At 49.0% G+C, this 21,864-nt stretch overlaps 1 protein-coding gene across 1 annotated transcript in view; it reads left to right on the top strand.

Moving 5' to 3' along the window:
* The window catches only part of LOC140391333 (neurobeachin-like), a 382,107-nt gene that overhangs the window by 191,138 nt on the left and 169,105 nt on the right, over window positions 1–21,864 (top strand). Inside the window, exons 5-8 of the mRNA XM_072475916.1 lie at window positions 11,538–11,659; window positions 17,342–17,468; window positions 20,158–20,277; window positions 21,491–21,637. Of these exons, the coding sequence (XP_072332017.1) occupies window positions 11,538–11,659; window positions 17,342–17,468; window positions 20,158–20,277; window positions 21,491–21,637 (516 nt within the window). The remainder of the gene's footprint in view (window positions 1–11,537; window positions 11,660–17,341; window positions 17,469–20,157; window positions 20,278–21,490; window positions 21,638–21,864) is intronic.

The following is a 21,864-nucleotide window of genomic DNA, read 5'->3' on the forward strand; positions in this document are numbered from 1 at the left end:
TCTAGCCATTTAGACTGGGCGTCGATTAATAGAAGGAACATGGATCCTTGAAAAGGGCCTGCGAAATCTGCTTGCAAGCGCGCCCAAAGCCGCCCTGGCCATTCCCAGTGATGTAGGGGCACGGCCGGCGGAAGCTTATGATGCTCCTGGCAAATGGAGCAGGTTTGAGCCACCTTCTCAATGTCGGTGTCGAGGCCTGGCCACCAGACATAACTCCGGGCCAACATTTTCATTTTGGTCACACCTGGATGCCCATTGTGCAAGTCTGTTAGTATCAGCTCCTGGCCTTTTTCTGGGACAATCACACGCATCCCCCACAAGAGGATGCTGTCTTCCACGCTGAATTCTGACAGCTTGGAGGAAAATGCCCACAACTCACCTGGGAGCTGTCTATGCTGTCCACCATACAGGACTATGTGCCGAACCTTTGACAGGACTGGCTCCGTCTGGGTCCACTCACGGATCTGTGATGCCGTGACAGGCAAGGTGTCCATAAAATTTAGGGTTGCAACCACCTCACCGGTCGTGGGGGTCGACATGGGGCCGGTATATAAAGGCATTCGGCTCAGTGCGTCGGCATTTGCTATCTGCGTTCCTGGTTTGTGCTCCAGAGAATACTCGTATGCAGCAAGCAACAAAGTCCAGCGCTGGATCCGTGCGTAAGCAATGGGCGGTATTGGCTTATCCTCTCTGAAAAGTCCCAGCAGAGGCTTATGATCAGTCACGACAGTGAAATAGCGGCCATACACTTACTGGTGGAAGCGTTTCACCGCAGAAACCACTGCCAGGCCCTTCTTCTCGATCTGCGTGTACTTTTTCTCCGCTGCAGTCAATGTGCGGGAGGCGAAAGCTATTGGTCGCTCGGCCCCGTTCTCCATCTTGTGGGACAGGACGGCCCCAATACCATACGGGGATGCATCACGTGATGAGCAAAGGCCTTCCAGGATCATAGTGCGTTAGTAGCCCAGACGACGACAATTGTTGCTTTACCCGCCGGAAAGCGGTTTCTTGCGGCTGACCCCAAACTCAGGTGTGATTTTTCTTTAGCGGATGGTGCAACGGGGCCAGCGTAGTTGCCAGATTGGGGAGGAACTTCCCGTAATAGTTTACGAGACCGAGAAAAGAACGAAGATGCGAAGTGTCAGTCGGGGCGGGGGTCTGTTGAATCGCACGCACCTTCTCTGCGACGGGGTGCAAACCTTCGCGGTCCACCCGATAACCTAGGTAGACTACTTCCTTAGCCTGAAATACGCACTTTGCGCGACGTAAACGGACTCCAGCCTCCAAAAAGCGTCTAAGGATAGCCTCCAGATTTTCCAAATGTTCCTGCTCCGACGTTCCTGTAATCAAAACGTCATCTAAGTAGACAGCAACACGTGGTAAATCTCTCAAAATGCCCTCCATAACACGTTGAAAAATTGCGCAGGCAGAGGATACTCCAAAGGGCAACCCTGTATATTCATACAGGCCCCAGTGTGTATTAATCGTTACATATGATCGGGAGGCAGGGTCCAGTTCCAACTGCAGGTAGGCGTGACTCATATCTAATTTTGTGAACGAGAGTCCACCTGCAAGCTTCGCGTAGAGATCCTCTATGCGAGGCATTGGATATCGGTCGAGTCGGGAAGCCGTATTCACTGTAAGTTTATAGTTGCCACACAAGCGAACTGTGGCATCTGGCTTCATTACGGGTACAATTGGTGCTGCCCAGTCAGCAAAACGGATGGGCCTGATAATACCCAAACTCTCCAAATGAGTGAGCTCCCCTTCTACCTTCTCGAGCAAGGCGTAAGGCACCGGGCACGCCCGGAAATAACGCGGCGTGGCTCCTGGTTCGACATGGATACGGGCTACGGCCCCTTTTATTTTCCCCAAACCAGGCTGGAATACATCTGGGTATCGTCCTAGCACCTTAGTCAACCCTTCAGAAACTGTTTGGAGTATGTGCTGCCATTGCAACCGCACATGGCGCAACCAGTCCCGACCCAACAGGCTGGGCCCATGGCAGCGCACCACGATAAGTGGGAAACGCCCCTCCTGGCGTCCATAAACAACAGGGGTCATTGTAGTTCCTGCAATGTCCAGTGGTTCCCCCGTGTAGGTGGCCAACCTGGCCTGTGAGTCGGTTAATGTAAGGGTCTGTATACCTTGCTTGATGCGGTCGAATGTCCTCTGGGCGATCACGGAGACCGCTTCGCCAGTGTCCAACTCTATCTCAAGCGGGTGACCATTGACCCGTACTGTCACCTTAATGGGGGCCACACGGGGAGCTGCCACACAATGCAGCTGCAGGCAGTCGTCCTCCGTCTCCACGTCCTCAGGAGTAGTCGCCGCAGGTTCATCCACATGGAAGGTACGACCCCTGGGCTGGTCCCAGTTTCGGTCGGAACGACGGCGCCTCTGGCGCCCCCAGGACCTGCGTCCGCGACGGGGTCGGCGCTTACAAGTCTGACACGGACATGGCTCCTCATCCATTGGTTCTGGAGAAGGCTCCCTTCGGGGAGGAATGTCCGACGGCCACTGACGTCGGTCCGGACGACGCCTCGCCCAAGGTACCGCAGGAGTGCGGGGGGACGTTTTCGGACGGAAGGGGTTGCGCCCCAAGGCATGCACTTCCATTCCCTGTGGCTCCTGCACTCCTCGTTCTGCGCTCTCCCGGGACAATACTATTTGAATGGCCTGTTGAAAAGCAATGTTGGCTCAGCTAACAACTTTCTCTGGGTGGCCGCATTGTTAATACCGCAAACCAAACGGTCGCGTAACATTTCTGACAAGGTCTCACCATAGTCACAGTACTCCGCAATCCTGCGTAGCCTGGATAGAAAATCGGCAAGGGATTCTCCAGGGGTCCTCTCAGCAGTATTAAACTGGTAATGCTGGACTATCGTGGACGGGGTTGGGTTAAAATGTTGCCCCACTATATTCACAAGTTCATCAAACGTTTTGGTGTCCGGCGCAGCTGGGTACGTAAGGCTCCTAATCACCCCAAACGTATGCGGGCCGCAGGCGGTGAGCAATGTGACCACCTGGCGCTCGTTTTCGGTGGTATTGTTTGCCCGGAAATAGTAACGCATCCGTTGTGCGTACTGGTTCCAGCTTTCCAGCGCAGCATCAAAAACATCCATACAGAGGCATGGTATAATAGAAAACAACTTCCAACCTGTATCCAACAAAAATCCAGGGAGGTGGCTTCAGCAGTGTAGACAGCTATTCACTTTAACCATCGTCGCCAGTTTTGTGAGGGCCACGAAGAATCCAGCACGAGTTTTAAGGATACAACGTAATAACATTTATTTACAATAACATATATATATATATATAACAGTAGCAGCAACTTCCCTTGCTGCACACTCCTTCCTCCTGGTTTCAAACTGGCCAGCTTTATTTATACTTCGAGTTTACTAATGGTTTCTCCGCCCCCCCCTCATTGGGGAAGCTCATGCTCCCACAGGATTGTGGGATTGTCATTAGTCCCCAGCCAATGGTAAGCAGGCAGGTTATAACATCTGCAAAATCAACCTTCATCAAATTACTCATTCGGATAAAGCTGCCTTTCTCTCAACCTCGCAACTCCCAGCGGTAGTCTCTCAACAGTAGAAAGTCACACCGATGCAGAGCACACCAGAGGAGAGAAAGAGCACCCCTTTTCCCCCCTCCTTCTCCAGTGCTGGCAGCTGGTCATCATACGTCCTTCTTTTCCTCGTTCCTGGCCACAGAAGTAAAAGAGGCGGCAGTAAGCAAACTCACAGCCTCCAGGCATTAAACATGAAACAGTCAATAGTACAACAAAGTCACCAGCAATCTGCAAAAAGCATTTCTTCCACACCTTCATCTTTCAGATCAATCTGCCTCTCTCTCCTCCTCCTGCACCTTCCAGCAATAGACTCTCAACGATGGACATTCACACTGGAAAGTCACAGCGAAGCAGAGCATGCCAGAAGAGAGTAAGAGAACCCCTTCTCCAGCGCTGGCAGCAGGTCATCTTACATCCTCCCTTTCCTCATTCCAGCCCACAGAAGCAAAAGAGGCAGCATTAAACATGAAACAGTCAACAGTACAATAAAGACACCAGTAATCTACAGAAGCATTTCTTCAACACCTCCATCAAGTTGCTCCTCTCTTTCCCTCCTGAAGCTTCCAGCAGTAGACTTCTCAGCAAGGGAAAATTCACACTGGCGCAGAGCACACCAGAAGAGAAAAAGCACTTCGCTGCTCCAGTGCTGACAGCAGGTCATCTGACATCCTTTCCTTACTCCAGGCTACAAAAGCAAAGGGGCGTCAGCAAACAAACACACAGCCTCTAGGTAACTGCAGCTGCATTCGGATAAATAAGTTTCTCTCTCCCCATCCCGCAGCTCCCAGCCGTAAACTCTACGTCATCATTCCATATTGGTATCCATACAATTCCATATCAGCTCATTTTTACAAAAAAACAAACATATGGGGCGTGTCATGTGAGAGTACCTTTAAGAAATGGGTGTGTATATAAATATCTGTAGTGAGAGTACCTTTAAGAAATGGATGATTACTACTACGGTGATGTCAGAGAGTGGGTGGAGCTGGGCTGTCTGTCAGTTTTTTATTTTCGTTTTTGAGCAGGGTGTGTTTTAGTTTCGTTTTCAGTGTTGGAGCTGAAGCAGACCAAGCAGGTGTACTGGTGTTCTCTCTGCCATCAAAAGACTATCTCTTGATCATTTGGTGAATTCAGAATTATAAATGTTTTCAGTAGTGACTTTAACCTGATGTACTTCTGATAAAGGTTTTGTTTTTAAGTCGTATGGATGTTAAAAAGGAAAGCTTAAAGGTTTACTTAGTGTTGTAGTCTTTGGGGGTTGTATTTGAATTAATGGTTGCTAAGCTGTTCACTATGTTTTAAAAAGGTTAGCTTGAGTTCATAGAATAAATATTGTTTTGCTTTAAAAAATACTTTTCCATTTCTGGTCTACCACACCTGTAGAGTGGGCAGTGTGCTCCCCATACCACAATCTAGTAAAGGATGTGGGTCAGGTGAACTCCATGATACACTTTGGGGTTCTTTAAACCCTGGCCCATAACAGGCGGGATTCTCCGCGAACCGGTGGGGCGGGCCACTCCCGGCGCCGAGGAGTGGCGTGAACCCCTCCCACGTCGGGCCGCCCCTCCGCACCTTCGGGGGCTAGGCTGGCGCCGGAGTGTTTGGCGCCGCGCAAGCCGGTGCGGAAGGGCTTGGCGCCATGCCAACCGGCGCTGAAGGGCCTCCGCCGGCGTGAGTTGGCGTATGCGCAGGAGCGCCAGCGTGTGCTGGCGGCATCCCAGCGCATGTGCAGGGGGGTTCTTCTCTGTTCAGGCCATGGCGGAGGTTGACAGCGGCAGGTGCGGAGGGAAAGAGTGCCCCCACGGCAAAGGCCAGCCCGCGGATCGGTGGGCCCTGATCGTGGGGCAGGCCACTGTGGGGGCACCCCTTGAAGGTTCCTCACCAGAAATGGGATGATAAGCCTGAGAATGTGTTATCATGTCCAGAACCTTGTCGTAGAAATGGTCTGTCCATGAATGTGTTACTTATTCCACATATCAGTGCCATTCTCTGTCCAGGATAGCAGCTGTGTCGGCCCTCCCACATGGCGTAATTACACCGGAACCAAATCCTGGCATCTATATATTCTATTGACGCTCAAGGTGCATTTGAACATCCTTGACTCCCATCTTGTTTAACCCATGGCGACGTGTCTGTTACATGCAGCACTTGCCACACCAGCTACAAAAGCATCAGCAACCTACAAAAGCATTTCTTCAACAGCATCATCAAGTGGCCCATTTGGAACAATGTCACGCACCAGGTCCTGCGGTGTCTTCTTGCTTCAAACCAGATTGCATTCTGGACTCATACATCCCACTGAGCCCGGTGTTACAGGACCCAGGTATCTTATAAAAACTATCCTTCTTTCTGGCTGCAGATAAGGAAGGGAACAGCAACAGCAGCCTCCAGGGATTTGCAGCCGCTAGCAGAATGTTCTGCCATTCAAGAGGATCATGGTTGATCTGTGACCTACCTCCTATGGCCCCATATCCCTTCATACTTTTAATTGAAAAATATCTGTCAATTCCCGATTTGTGATCAACAACTGACTGCCATTTGCAGAAGAGAGTTTGAAACTTCTACCACCCTTTTATGAATAGAAGCATTTCCTAATTTTATTCATGAACAGCCTGGCTCAAGTTTTAGTCCATATCCCCTCGAGCTAGATTTCGCAGCCAGCAGAAATAGCAAAACGCTCATAATTTTCTACATTCCGGGGAAGACAGCCTAAATTTGTGTACTTTTTCCTTGTAATTCAGCCTTTGGAGTTCAAGCATCATTTGGCAAGTTCTGAATTAGCTGCATGACTTATTTAAATTAAGTAAGTATAAAGCGATTAAACAGATGTTGGGCGGGATTCTCTATCCCGCCAGACCCATTTTCTGGCGGGGCGCACCTCCGCCAGCAGCGGGATCCTCCGTCCTGGCAGCGGCCAATGGGATTTCCCATTGTGGGCACCCCCACGCTGTTGGGAAGTCTGCAGGCGTGAGTGCACTGCTGGTGAAGGGAAGGATCCAACCGACGGAGAACCCCAACCATTATGTTTAAGAAAAATGATTTGGAAACATACATCTCCATTGAACAAGCTACTATAACAGTCCCAGACCAGAGCTCAAAAGTGGACGAGGGTACTGGACTGAAACCTCAATATTTTATTTTAATTTTGCAAGATTGTGAGGAATGGATACTTGGCTCCTGGAGTGATTGCACGAAGAAATAGGGATATGGTATACTAAAACAAACTTTATTACTAACACAGTATTAAAATCTTTAACATCACACCTGAAAATAACTTACAATTACTCCTTAAACAATACTACTCAATACAGTGACTACAATATCCGTAGGGCAAGATTCTCTGGCCTCGATACACTCTTGCTGAAGCGAAATGAGGCTGGTGAATAGCAGGAGAGACAGAAAACAAGAACCGCGCCAGGTGCCAAACAGTTTGCGATGCAACTGGCCCACTACCGTAGGCAAAATTGGGATCTCGCCGTAGCGTGGCAAGAAACCAATTATCACCACTTAAGCCCTATTTCCACACAATTAACGAGAGCCACCTTATATCCAACAGCCTCCTGTGATTCAGTGGCCTCCACAGCAAGTGGCCACGCAGGCGGCAATTAGTACACCTTTTGAAAAACGGGAAGCTGGCGGAAGGGCTTCTGTGGGGAGCCGAGGAAATCTATGGTCACAGGCAAAGAGCCCCGGAGGCTTGTTCTCTGCGGGGGATGGGGGGCCGTCGGCTGGGGGACCCTCCAAAGGGAGGGGTCGACATGGAAGGGTGGGGGGGATGCACTGGGGGGGGGGTAACCTGGGAGCAATCCCACGCGACACCACAATGCTAACCCCTGGATCATATGCACCTGTTCCGGGGGCAAATCCTGTCCCTGACCGTCTATCCCACCGACCACCCCACAGACTGCCAAGGCCTCCGACCATGTGGCTGAAGGCTATTGCCTGGAGAGATGGTCCAAGGGTTTGGAGGTCGGCCGCAATGCAGAAGAAAGTGACAGAGGCATCATGCTGGTTGTGCACAAGGTGTTTTTGTGTTTTACAATTCTGCACCCACCCGATGGTGCTGCCCCCTCCCCCACTCCCAGCCCCCTCACCCCTACCTACCCCTCCACACCCTCCTCCCTACCTCAGTGTCCTCAGTAATGCACATCTGAGGTGGAGGCAGCCAGCTACTTATCACGTCCCATGGCCTTTGATGCTCCTGTCGGGTGTCCTCTGGGGGCTCTGAGACTAGAGGACCTCGGCTCACTTGTCAGCGGCACATGCACAGCCGTGTCGCCCTGTTCCGTGTCCTGGCTGTGAGTCGCAGCCGAATCAGACGGGTACAACTCGGCGGAGCTGGTGTCTACTTTCGCCACTCCATTAGGTGGGTCAGAGTAGCCACCCAGCGCCATGTCCTCCTGCTCGATGTCCATAGGCCCCTGGGGTCTACCATGGGCCAGAGCGGCAGTTGTTACAAGCCCCGGCTGCCGCTGCATCATCCAGCTCTGCCAGCCCTGGCGGAACCCCATAGTCTGCACCATCGTGTCGAAGCCCTCGGCGATGCACCTCAGTGACTGGGACATGCTCTGCAGTGCCTCGGCAATGCCTACCTGCAGCTGGGACATGCTCCGCAGCGCCTCAGCCATGCCCATCTGAGAGGCGGACATAAGACCAGAAGACGTAGGAGGAGAATTAGGCCACTTGGCCCATTGAGTCTGCTCAGCCATTCAATCATGGCTGATATTTTCTCATCCCCATTCTCCTGCCTTCTCCCCATAACCCCTGATCCCCTTATTAATCAAGAACTTACCTATCTCTGTCTTAAAGACACTCAGTAGATTGGCCTCCACAGCCTTCTGTGGCAAAGAGTTCCACAGATTCACCACCCTCTGGCTGAAGAAATTCCCCCTCATCCCCCTCATGTTTTAAAGGATCGTCCCTTTAATCTGAGATGGTGTCCTCTGGTTCTAGTTTTTCCTACAAGTGGAAACATCTTCCACTCTATCCAGGCCTCGCAGTATCTTGTACGTTTCAATAAGATCCCCTCTCATCCTTCTAAACTCCAACGAGTACAGACCCAGAGTCCTCAAACATTCCTCATACGACAAGTTCTTCATTCCAGGGATCATTCTTGTGAACCTCCTCTGGACCCTTTCCAAGGTCAGCACATCCTTCCTTAGATATGGGGCCCAAAACTGCTCACAATACTCCAAATGTGGTATGACCAAAGCCTTATACAGCCTCAGAAATACATCCCTGGTCTTGTATTCTAGCCCTCTTGACATGAATGCTAACATTGCATTTGCCTTCTTAACTGCCGACTGAACCTGCAGATTAACTTTAAGAGAATCGTTAACAAGGATTACCATTCCCTTTGTGCTTCTGCTTTCCAAAGAATTTCCCCATTTAGAATAGACATGTTCCACAGAACCTCATCAAGGTCAGCCTGGTAGTGGGTGACATCCCCCAATGAGTTGGACATTCTGCCGAGACCCTCAGCCATGGCCCTCATTGACTGCGCAACGCCTTGGACACCTTCACTAATGGTGCCGACGTCGTGCACCAGGCTCCCCACTGTGGTCATCACCGTGGCAATGTTGGCCTCAGTGCCACGCGTTGCCGGTGCCATCTCCTGTGCCCATAGCTTCTGAGACTCCTCCAAGCGACTATGGATCTGCTGGAGTGATGCTGACATCTTCCTCTGAATGTCCCGGCCGCACCCTATTGTCGGCTTCAGCTCCGGGATGACCTCATCCACAGGCTCAGCATGAGGCTGGGACCCAGCTAGGTTCTGGGGCACAGCAGACCTCCAACTGCTGTCTCACCTGGGGTTCCTGCCTCCTCCTGATGTACATCAGCAGCAGTGTGGTGCTCACTAGATTGTGCCCCAGAAGCCTGACCACTAACATTTTCCACCGAGATGTGTGTCTCTGCGCTGGTGGAGGGTGGGGATGACAGCTGTGACGCGACTATTATGGTGGCATCCTTTGAGCTCTCCTCCAAGGTCGTTTCATGGGAGAGTGGAGAGGGGGCCACACAGGATGGGCCGGCACCGTCGGCTGGAGGACCTGTGGGAGAATGGACATGTGGTCAGTGGGAGCAATGGGTGAGTCAGTAAGGCAATAACAACTCATGTTTGACAAGTCTTCCAGGTGGGGCTCGGTGGTTCCTCACCTCTGCGGTGTCGGTCCACTTCTGCGTTGGTGGCTGCTCTGTCCTCGGCCACCTCAGTCACCTCCAGGGTCCACTCCTCAAAGGTGGTGAGGATTCTCTGACGATTTTGTGAGATCTTTTCCTGAGGAGACACAGAGCAGGGATCGTTAGCCACATGTGTGTTTCACAGTGGTGGGAGGGTGGGTGGGAAGGAAAGGTTGGGGGTAGAAGGGTGGAGGGAGGGTCTGGAGTTGCAAGGAGAGTTGGGGGTTGGATGCTCCTGTCGGGGGGTGGGGTGTGAGGGGGTGGCTTTGGTGTCTACTCACCCGTGCTGCCCAGTGTAGGTCCTGCACTGGAAGCCAGTCCTCCTAGTCACACTCCCGGTGCTCAGAGCCACCACCAACTCGTCCCAGGCAGCCCCGACAGCCCTATGCCCTCGGCCAACAGGATATTCCTCCCGGCCTCCACTGCGTCAAGGAGCCTCCCCAGGTTTGTGTCCCCGAACTTTGGGGCCAGTCTCCTGGGCGCCATTGTTGCGAGCTGGCTGGGGTTGGCTGAGCAAGTGGTGGTTAAGTGCTGCTCGACCTTAGTGTGGGGGCTGGCGAGTGTTGGTGCTATCCAATACGTGGATCTTACAAATATCATCCAAACAACCTCATCTGTTAGCAAAACAACTGCATATCATCCCAATACTTGAGATATCCTTTAGAGAATTGTTGTTCCATTATATGGTCTGAAATAACATTGCAACTTGCATACTGTCTCACGTCTGAAATTGCTGGATTTTTCAAGGCAAAAAGCCAAATGCAGACATGCCAGCTTTGAAAAGGTGGTTTAACACGATCCAAAGGAGTCGTTCAGAAACCGCCCAATCAGCCCAGTTCTGGCCCAAAATTGGCATAAGCATAGGTACCTTTGTGCCTGTTGTGAAACAAGGATGGAGTATGCCTCAAACCCTGGCATTATCACTGGGTGACAATATGCCATCACAAAGGCTCAATCTAAGCATGAATATATTCACAAATACACATTCTGCTCATGTAAATATGAGCCAACAATTCTTGTTTTGTCCTTTTTCTCCCTGCCACGCTCCTTCATCATCGCAGTTCTTCCGCTGATCCTTATTTGAAGCCACAAACACCACCTTGCTTTAAAAATATTTCTGTAACCTTGATTTCTGCTGCTCATATTCTAACTTGTACAGTCCCATTCACTAATCAGCCCTGTGCTTGCTGATCTGCATTGGTCCTTGGTCTGGCAATGCTTCAATTTTAAGATTTTCATCTTTACTTTTAAATCCTTCCATGGCCTCACCCCCGCCCCTCTTTGTGCCACCCGGTTCTACAAAGTCTTCAAAATCTCCCTGCTCCTCCAATTTTGGTAACTGGTGCATTCTGATTTTAATTGCTGTGCCATTTCTGACCTCACTTTCAGCTGCTTTAGACCAACTCTAGAATTCTCTCCTTAAATTTATCTTCCTCCACCACTCTTCCCTCCTTTAGAAATACTTTTTAGACTCTACCTCTGATCAAGCTTTGGGTCATCTGTCCTGATATCTCCTTCTGTGGCTCTCTGTCAAAATATTTTATTGCTGTGCTTGCTATTTAATGCTTTGGGATGTGTTACTACATTGAAAGCTGTTGTACAAATGTGAATTGTTAGAATATTTCCATTGGTGATCCAGTCTTGTCAAGAATACAGCTGACCATTAGATACTTTATGTTGACTGGCAGCAGACTACATCCCAGAGCCAGCATTTAACCATTATGTCAATAGGCCTCATATAGGTGCTTCTGGCTCTGAAATCTGTTATGTTTTACTTTTCTAGGCCATTGCTTTGCCTCCGATTGCTAAGTGGCCATACCAAAATGGTTTTACTTTAAATACCTGGTTTCGCATGGATCCGCTAAATAATATAAATGTGGACAAAGACAAGCCATATCTCTACTGGTATGTACTCCATTTTCTTCTGCATTATAATGGTGTGAAAGCATGTTTTGTCAGAATGCATTTGAAACATTTATGCATATAGTTTGAACAATAATTGTCTTGTGGTTATCATGAATGCAAATGGCAATATTGTTAATAAAATAATACTTTTAAGTAGTGGAGATGGCAGTTTCAATGGAAGTGACTTAGAGAGCCTTCACATTTCTTTGCATTTAATTTAGCTTTTTCAGGTCTGTGATAAATGCAGCATATAATATCCATGAATTGTATTTTACTCCAGACTTGATAAGCTTTTGCCCTGTAGTTTTCATTTAAAGAGGCATTATCTTGTATAGGTTTAATAAAGAGAATTAAATCATGCATTGTTCCTCACTTCCTCAAAGCTAATTTTGATCGAAGTGTAACATACTGAGAAAGTAACAACTATGAAGAATGAGATAGCAAAAATCAAAGCAGAAAATCATGCAAATACACAGCAGCATCATTCGCACCTGGAAAAAAAAGAAGGCTAATGTTTTTAATTGACACCCATCATCAGATAATTAGAGGAAAGCAGACCATCTCTACAGGAGTGACGAAACAGACTAACTTTGAGGGGGTGGGAGAAGATGGAAGTGATTTGATGTGTTAAATTTTCCAATGTTTCTGTAACAATTTGTTATGGTGTTTCATTAAATTTGCAGAACTCAAACTATTGGATAATTTGATTATGTTCTGTAAATAGCGACTTTGAATTAACAGGAATAGCCTACATTCTTTATAATCAATGGTCCTATCTAAAATATAAATTGATGTATTTTGAAAGGTATTTATGCTGATTTTAGTAATTGTTGGAGAATATGTGATTCATTGAAATATGAAATATTAGTCAAATCAAAGGACTTCTTGGGAGAGGCAAGTTCAGTTGCAACGATAGTGTGGTAAAAGTTGAATTAGTGTTTCATTTATCTGAGAGTTCAAAGTGGTCTAATCCTTGTTTCAAAATGTATTTTTGTATTGCTACTGTTTAATTATAAATAAAGACATTAGTTGTGTTGAATTGTAAACCTTTTGAGGGACAGATTTCAATTTGCCAACTGGTTGTGAAACTGGCATTGTGGATTGACTATAAATGGGCGCGATTCTCTTGCCGTGTTGCACTCACAACGCGGCCGTGGAATCCCGTGAGAGGCCTCCAGTGGACCTCCCGATAGCCTCCGTACCTCGCGGGATTCACCCAACTCCCATGAGATGTCGGAGTCGGAACGCCACCCAAAATGGGCGGGACAAAATGACGCTTGCGGAAAATAGACCACAAACCTACTGACAACCTACCTGCCTGGGATCCACCAGTTTCTGTTGATTCTCCAGCCTCCCCAGGGAGGCTGCAGCAGGGCCCTGATCAGTACTGGTCCACACAAACGTGGACCAGACGGAATGGCATTGGGGGGTTTCCCGGGATATCGGAGATCCCTGAGTGGTCAGGGTAAGTGCAGGGTGGGTCTCCCCCCCCCCCCCTGGAATGTGGGCACCTTGGCACTGCCCAGCTGGCACCTTAGCACTGTCACCCTGGCACTACCAAGGTGCCCAGGTGGAATTGCCAAGCTTGAAAGATAACTGCCTGGGTGCCAGGGTGGCAGTGCAATGGTGCCCAAGTGCCAGAATGATACTGCCAAGGGTCAGGGGCCGAGGGGCATGAAATTAGGGTGGAAGGGGGATTTGAAGGGTGGAGGGGGGTTAAGGTTTGAAGGGACAGGGCAGGTAAGTAGGGGCCTCTGGAAGATTGGAGGGGTGATGGGTGGGGAATCCTGGAAGTGATTGGGTGCTGTAAGGAGGCTTGGGGGTGCCCGAAGAGGGTGTACCCCCAGGGACCCCATAGTGGGGTGTCCTCACTTGGGGGGGGGGGTTAATGTCCATGTTCAGCTCCCCAGTGCAGAAATAAATTCTGGGTGCTATTCTCTGTTGTGTTCTCGCTCAAGCGTTACAAGGCAGATGAATAGCGGGTGAGGTCAAAAACAAGATCCGTGCCAGGTGCCAAACAGTTTGCGATGCAACTGGCCTGCTCCCATAGGTGCAACCAGGATCTCGGTGTAGCGTGGCGAGAACCAATTATCACCACTTAAGCCCCATTTCCATACATTTAATGAGAACGACCCCATAACCAACGGCCTCCCGTCATTCAGCGGCCTCCCCAGAAAGTGCTCACGCTGGCGCCGTTTAGTACTCCTGTTGAAAAATGTGAACCTGGAGGAAGGGTTTCTGTGGGGAGCCGGGGAGGTGAGTAGCCATCTTTGCTCATAGGCAAAGAGACCGGGGGTGCTGGGTTTGCCACCACAATGCTCTGCAAGGGTTGGGAGACCCTTGGCTGAGGGTGGGGGACCCTACGCAGGGATGGGCCGTCATTGGGGGGGGGTGTTGCCAATCCTGGATTGTGCTTACCTATTCCTGGGGCAATCCTTGTCCCTGCCTGTGTGCCCCACCGATCACCCATTTTCCCCACCAACTGCTGAAGCTTCTGGCTCCGCGCCTGAAGGCTTTTGCTGATAGAGAATTGGCAATCTTGATTAAGTAGCACTTCACAGATCCCAAGTGGATTCCCATGGATGGGCGGGCTGTGTAGCATGTGGGAATCATTGCCTAGCATCCCAGTCACACCATGATGTCCGGACACTGTGCTTGAAAACTGCAGGAGGCAACACCATACACGCAACATCCGAACACTCAGGGGATGGGACACAGCTCCTGGGACATGTCCACGGCTGGAGGTTGGGTGAGTGCCACTGGGAGGTGGGGATGCCTGGAGATTTGGGCAAAGGTTCCGGGGGTCAGCCCGCATTGTGGGAGACAGTGACAGGCATCATAATGGTTTTGTAAAAAGGGGTTTAATGTGCTGTACAATACTCCACTCTACACATGCACAGCCATGCTGCCCATCCCGTGTGTGGACCTCGAGACATGGCCTCATCAGAGGGGTGGAACTGAGGGGAGCTGGTGCCCACTATCACCACTCCATGGGACGGGTCCGGGTTGGCACTCAACTCCCTCTTCTCCAAGTCGGTGCCCATAGGGCCCTGGGATTCACCTTGGGACTGAGGGGCAGCTGGTTTAAGCCGCGCCTGCCCCTGTATCATCTGGCTCTGCCAGCCCCGGCGATTCCCCAATGTCTGCGCCATGGTGTCAGTGCCCTCGGCGATGCTCCTCAGTGATTGTGCCATGCTCTGCAGTGCCTCAGCCATGCCCACCTGAGACTGGGACAAGCTCTACAGCGCTACGGCCATGCCGATCTGAGAGCGGGACATGTCCCGCAGAACCTCATCAAAGTCAGCCTGGTACTGGGTGATATCCCACAGCGAAGTGTTCATCCTGCTGAGGCCCTCAGCCCATGGCCGTCACCGAGTGTGCGACGTCTTGGACACCTTCACTCATGGTGCTGACGTCGTGCACCAGGCTCTCCACTGTAGTCGCCACCTTGCAGTGTTGGCCTCGGTGTCACTCATTGCTGGCTCATTGCCATCTCCTGCACCCGTACTCCTCCAAGTGGCTATGGATCTGCTGGAGTGACACTGACATCTCCCTTTGAATGTCTCGGCCTCTCCCTATTGTCTCCATCTGCTCTGGAAAGCCCACTTCCAGAGGCTCAGCATCATGCTGGGACCCAGCTGGGTCCTGGAATCCAGCAGCCCTCCTCCTACTGCTGTCTCGCCTGGGGGTTCCTGCCTCCACCAGATGTGCATCATCAGCAGTGTGGTGCTCACCCCAGACGCCTGACCATTAGTATTTCCCATTGCGATGTGTGTATCTGTGCTGGTGGAGGGTGGGGATGATAGCTGTGCCACAACTATGACAGTTGCATCCTCGGAGCTCCCCTCCAAGGTGTTCTCCTGTGATTCAGGAGAGGGGGCCACCCAGGATGGGCTGGCTCTGTTCACTGGAGGACATGTGGGAGAAGGGACATGTGGTCAATGGGAGGGATGGGTCAGTCAGTAAGGCTATCACAACTCGCGTTTGACAGGTGGAGCCTGGTGGTTTCGCAACTCTGCGGCGTCCGCCAGCCTCTGCGTGGGTGACTGCTATGTCCTCGGCCACTCCAGTCACCTCCAGGGCCCGCGCCTCGAAGGAGGTCAGGATTCTGATGTCCGGCACCCCACCGCCAGTCTGGGCCCCCTCCCACCGATTGTGTGAGCGGTTTTCCTGAGGAGACACAGAGAGGGCATCGTTAGCCAGACGTGTGGTTCACTGTGGTGAGAGAAGGGTTGTGAAGGCAGAGTGAAGGGGTGTGAAGGCAGAGTTGGGGCATATTGAGGGGGGAGGGGTGGGAGGGAGGGCTGGGGCTTGCCAGGGGGATTCGGGGGGGAGGGGGTGGATGCTCCCATGGTGGGGAGGGGGGCGCGGGTGGGGCATTGGTGTCCCCTCACTCATGCTGCCCGGTGTAGGTCGTTGACCTTTTTCCAGCACTGAAGGCCAGTCCTCCTGGCCACACTCTCCGAGCTGACGGCTGCCGTCACCTCGTCTTTTGGCTCACGCTCCAGGACCCTCGGGGAAACAGGACATCCCTCCTGGCCTCCACTGCCTCCAGGAGCCTCCCTAGGTCAGCATCCCCGAATCTTGGGGCTGATCTCCTTGGAGCCATTATTGCGAGCTGGCTGGTGTTGACTGAGTAGTGCTGCTCATGTTGTTAGCGGGGGGCTGGCGAGCGCAGTGCAGGCGAATCAGCTGGCAAGCCTTCATTTGTGGCAAGAAGCCCGTGAAGCCTTGTTAGGTGGACCAATTAATGTTGAATTGCATTGCCGGCCTCGCTGGGTCGAGTGCCGGGAGGCTCGCGACAATTCCCGCTCGCTACCACACTTAGAAATCTTTCCGCTGAATCGCACCCTCTAAGTGTTGGCGAAACCGATGAGAAACTCTACAGGGCCAAAAAAAGTGTAATTGAATAGCGGTGGGAAACTGCATGAAAAACCCGCCACAAATGGACTTTGAATTTTTTGGGGGGGAATCGTGCCCAATATAGAAACTGCCTGGCTTTCCAGTTCACTGATAACAGCTGATCTGTGAAGCTAGTTCTTTGCCTGGATAGCATGTTGATTGTCTTTTCCAGTGTTTTCTGGGATGTTATTTGCAATTCAAGAAAGTGTCATGTATTGTCAGCTTAAGTGATTTTAAATATCATAAGGTTTTGGTAATCATTTGAGGCATAAGCATGTAGTATAAATAAGTTGCACTGGACTGGAGGAGAAAATGACCAAGTACACAATGTGCTCTTCACCAGTGGAGAGGATGGAATAAAATTGTAACAAAGTGTTTTAATGTAATCAAAGCTATTTTTGGCATGGAGACTCCCTCTTTTAATACGATTTTCCCCTTTCGCGATTCCACATGACAGACCACCCCGGCTGGGTGGGCAGACTACTGGTCACTGGTCTCAACCAATGCTGGTCTGAAGCTAGGTCCCATGCCAAAGCAATGTGGGGTAATGCTTTCTCTGTCTCCCCTTCGCTTCCATAAATTGAAACTAACTAGTAGTTTCTGCACAGCTATGTGATGCAAAGATGAAATTGGGAAACTGCTGTGTGGAATGAAAGTTACAAAATGAAGACTATTAACTTAATGTTATGTAGAAGTATACCTTAACAACCATGATTTATCTGCAATTAACCTGAAATTTTTGTGAAGACTTACAATAATGTGCCATTGTGTAATTTGCAGCTTTCGAACGAGCAAAGGAGTTGGCTATTCAGCACATTTTGTTGGAAACTGTTTGATTGTAACATCGTTGAAATCAAAAGGAAAAGGTTTCCAGCATTGTGTGAAGTATGATTTTCAACCAAGAAAGGTAAATACATGACATAACTAACATTAATAAATTGGAGAATACATTTTATGGAAGACCACAAATGCTACTTGTATCAAAAAACATATTTTGTTTATACTGTCCAATCAGGAGATCAATTTTTTGTATTTCATTGCCTTCTATGATTTATATTAAAAGTTGAAACTTTTGTGATGTAAATTTTTGAATATAGTGCATGATTATTAAAAAATCTAGGCTCAAATGTGATGTCCTTTCATCATGACACTAGTGTGCTTCATATATTTCTGACACAAATTTGCCCTTGTGTATTCTTTTATCAGGTGTAATAGAAAACCACAAGTTGACAGTGTTAGCTTTGATTCAGTACTGAGGTGAAAGTGACTGCACTTGACATCAAGGCAGCATTTGACCGAGTATGGCATCAAGGAGCCCAAAGCAAAACTGGAATCAATGGGGGACAGGGAGAAAACATCCTGCTGGTTGGAGTCATACCTGGCACAAAGGAAAATGGTTGTGGTTGTTGGAAGTCAGTCATCTCAGCTCCAGGACTTCACTGCAGGAGTTCCTCAGGGTAGTGTCCCAGGCCTGACCATCTTCAGCTGCACATCACTGACCATCCTTCCACCAAAAGATCTGAAGTGGGGATGTTTGTGTATGATTGCACAACGTTCAGCACTGTTCACGACTCCTCAGATATTGAAGCAGTACATGTGCAAATGCAGCAAGATCTGGAAAATATCCAGGCCTGGGCTGACAAGTGGCAAGCAACATTCACGCCACACAAATGTGAAACAATGCCAATCTCCAATATGAGAGAATCTAACCATTGCCCCATGACATTCAATGGCATTACCATCTCTGAATTCCTCATTATGAACATCCTGCGGACAAGAGCAGGTCAGAGGCGAGGAATCCTGTGTCGCCTCCTGACTCCCCAAAGCCTGTCATAATCTACAAAACACAAGTCAGGAGCATGTTGGAATACTGTCCCCTTGGCCTGAATGAATACAGCTCCAACAATACTCAAAGCTTGCCGCCATCTAGGACAAAGCAGCCCACTTGATTGGTACCCCATGCAATAACATTCACTCCCTCTAGCCATGGAAGTCCAGATCTCTTGAGTGAATAAAAAATACTTGGTTGCCATGTTTCCTAAATTATGAAAGTATTTCATTGTCTGTAAAACCTAAGGCAAGGATATTCTGAAAGGCACTGAGCACAATTTCTTTTATTTTGATAGTGGAAAATCGATTGAAACACCTAAGCCCAAGATAATCTGCAGTCAAATAGAATACGTGTTCAAAGCTGAATAACCACAGTCTAATTCTCCTTAACAATATATAAAATAACATAAAAGAATAGAAAAAGCTCTGCTTCTAAAAGATTACCAAAATACTGCAGATGTTGGAATCTGAAACCAGAACAGAGGACACTGGAAATCTCAGCAGGTCTGCGAGCATTTATCAGGAGAGAAACAGAATTAACGTTTCAAGTCATAGGGCACCATCCTCCGGCCACGCTGTGCCACAGTGTGCGGCTTTTCCGGCGCAGCGTGGCCGGTGAAAGCCGGGAGGTCCCTCTCCGGGGATCTATCCGGCCCGCAATGCCTCGCGAGATTCAAAGCAATTTCACAAGATGTTACAAAGAGAATCCCGCCCACAATGGGACGGGGACCTCGGGTGAGTGTTGTTTGGTGCTGGTCCCCGTAAATGGGGACCAGATGGAATGGTACTCGTGGGGGTCTCCAAGGGGATTGGAGGCCCCCAGCTGCATGCCCTTTGGCAGGGTGGTGCCCTGGCACTGCTGGTGCCACCTGGGTACCCTGGCAGTGCCACTTGGGTGCCAGCCTGGCATTGCCAAGGTGCCCAGGTGGCACTGCCAGCTGATAGGGGCACTGCCAAGTTGGCACTGTCAAGGTGCCAGGCTGGTATTTTTTGCGTGTGCAATTGGTCCGGGGTTGCCTGGCCATGCTGAGTTTTTAGTTGGGAGGGAAGGTCGGTGATTTTTTTGTGGGCCTCGGATATTGGTATGCAGTTACAACGGGAAGTTCTGCCGAGCGGAGCTCCCCATTGTAAAAAACATGCCTATGTGCGGCCTCGGCCGCACTTTCCCCATTTAGGCCCCTTATTCAAAGTGAGTCGTGTTCAATAGCCATGTGTTTCTCGGCACTGCGAGTGCCGGGAAACACGTGACTAAATGTGCTCACTCGGGAACTTTGTTCCCTTTTGGGAAGATTGAGCCCAATGACCCTTCATCGGAACTGAAAGGATGGAAAATGTTGAGCAAATAAAACTGCAATAAAAAGTAGCAACTTTAAGAACAAATGCCAAATAGCCTGGTATGCGGAGGGTGTGTTTTGCATCGAGGCATATATGTATGGAATATTTTATTAAAAAGAGGGGTTTAAGATGGAGGAGAAAGGTAAAAGTCTACAGTTGCAGCCGAATTTAGTGTTGACTCCCCAGGGCTGCAACATGCCCAATCGGCGATGCTGCTCCTGTAGCTTGCGTCGGGCCTCTCTGGAGCATTGCAGCAGGCAAAGACAGACTCTGCTTATGCTTGTTGTTGCTAAAATGAATGCTAATTTACAATAACTGACTGCTCTGGTTGATGCACATTGAAATGAATAAGCTGTTATGTCTAGAATTGTGCAGATGTCAGATTTCATTAATATTGATGGTAAAAGTATATTATGTATATTGTTTTTCAGTGGTATATGATCAGCATTGTGCATATCTACAATCGCTGGAGAAATAGTGAGATTCGTTGTTATGTCAATGGTCAGCTGGTTTCTTATGGAGATATGGCTTGGCATGTCAACACTAATGATGTAAGTTCAATGTCGCTTTGTGGAAAAAATAAAAAAGATGGGTTGAACATGCATGTATTTGAACAGGTGGTAGTTAGAATATGAGGATCGAGATGCATCAGGCACTGCTGCCTCACAGCTCCGGGACCCCGGGTTCAATTCCGGCCTCGGGTGACTGTGTGGAGTTTGCACTTTCTCCCCGTGTCTGCGTGGGTTTCCTTCGGGTGATCCGGTTTCCTCTCACAGTCCAAAGATGTGCCGGTTAGGTGGATTGACCATGCTAAATTGGCTCTTGGTGTCCAAAAGATACGGTGGGGTTATGGGGATAAGGTGAAGGCGTGGGTTTAAGTAGGGTGCTTTTTCCAAGGGCCGATGCAGGTTCGATAGGCCGAATGACCTCCTTCTGCACTATAAATTCTATGATTCGTATATTGATCACATTTTGCCTTGTTAGTGTTTCCAGAAGGAATTCTATAATAGCAAATCTCACCATCAACCTTTTCACCTTTTTTGACAAAAGAAGATAAAGTGAACACATACCGTTTGCAGTTTAATGCTTTGACGTCTGAATTTTTACTTTTGTTGCTTAGTGCACCAATACTGTTGGCTAAGTGGGGTTGTGAACTTTGAACCAAGTCTGAAAAGTGATGCTGAGAAGTTACTAAAATTGTAAGAAAGATGGGAACTTCAATTATGTGGAGTAATGAAGGAAACTGGAATTATTTTCATACCTATATCCAATCAAAGGGGTTTTGATAGAATAAGTAAAGAGAAAATATTTCCACTAGCAGGAAGGTCAGTAATCAGAGCACCCTAGAGCTAAGGCAATTGTCAAAATAGTGAGAGGGAGATGAAGATTAATTTTACACTGTGTGTTATGATCTGGGATGCACTAACTATCTGAATGAATGGCAGATACTGACTCATTAGTGACTTTATGAAGGGAATTGGATATCTACTTGAAAAGGAGAAAGTTGCAGTACTGAGACTAAAGAGCAGTGGGGTGCACTAATTGGATAACTCTTTCAAAGAGCTAGCATTGGCACGATGGGCCTAAGGGCCTCCTGTGCTGTACATTCTCTGATTCTAAGCTGCAGTCTTTTAGTTCTGCTGGAAAATATTTATGATCTGTTTGTTTTACTGGATTTTCAATATAATCTGATAAACTAAAGTCATTTGCTTGGCTCAAAGTGCATAAGCATTTATCATTGCATTACTTGTTTTCTTTGTTTAGAGTTTTGACAAATGCTTCCTGGGCTCATCGGAAACTGCAGATGCAAATAGAGTATTCTGTGGGCAGCTTGGAGCTGTGTATGTGTTCACTGAAGCACTTAACCCAGCACAAATATTTGCAATACATCAGTTAGGACCCGGATACAAGGTATGTCTTTATGGTTGAGTAGAAGGCGAGTCTTTTTATTGTGTAATGTTTGTGTGTATGCAGTGTATTTACTGAAATCCGATGCTAAAGGTACAAACTCAGGAAGCAGGTGAGTGAGGATATTTGTCCTGCCTTCGCTCATCTGCGAGTTATGAATTCACATTCTTTCCATTTGTTATTGACCTGTAATTTGAAGAGTTTGAGGTTTTTGCTGTAACTACCTTACT

Source organism: Scyliorhinus torazame, chromosome 15 (assembly GCF_047496885.1).
Source record: "Scyliorhinus torazame isolate Kashiwa2021f chromosome 15, sScyTor2.1, whole genome shotgun sequence".
In the NCBI taxonomy this organism is placed as follows: Eukaryota; Metazoa; Chordata; class Chondrichthyes; order Carcharhiniformes; family Scyliorhinidae; genus Scyliorhinus; species Scyliorhinus torazame.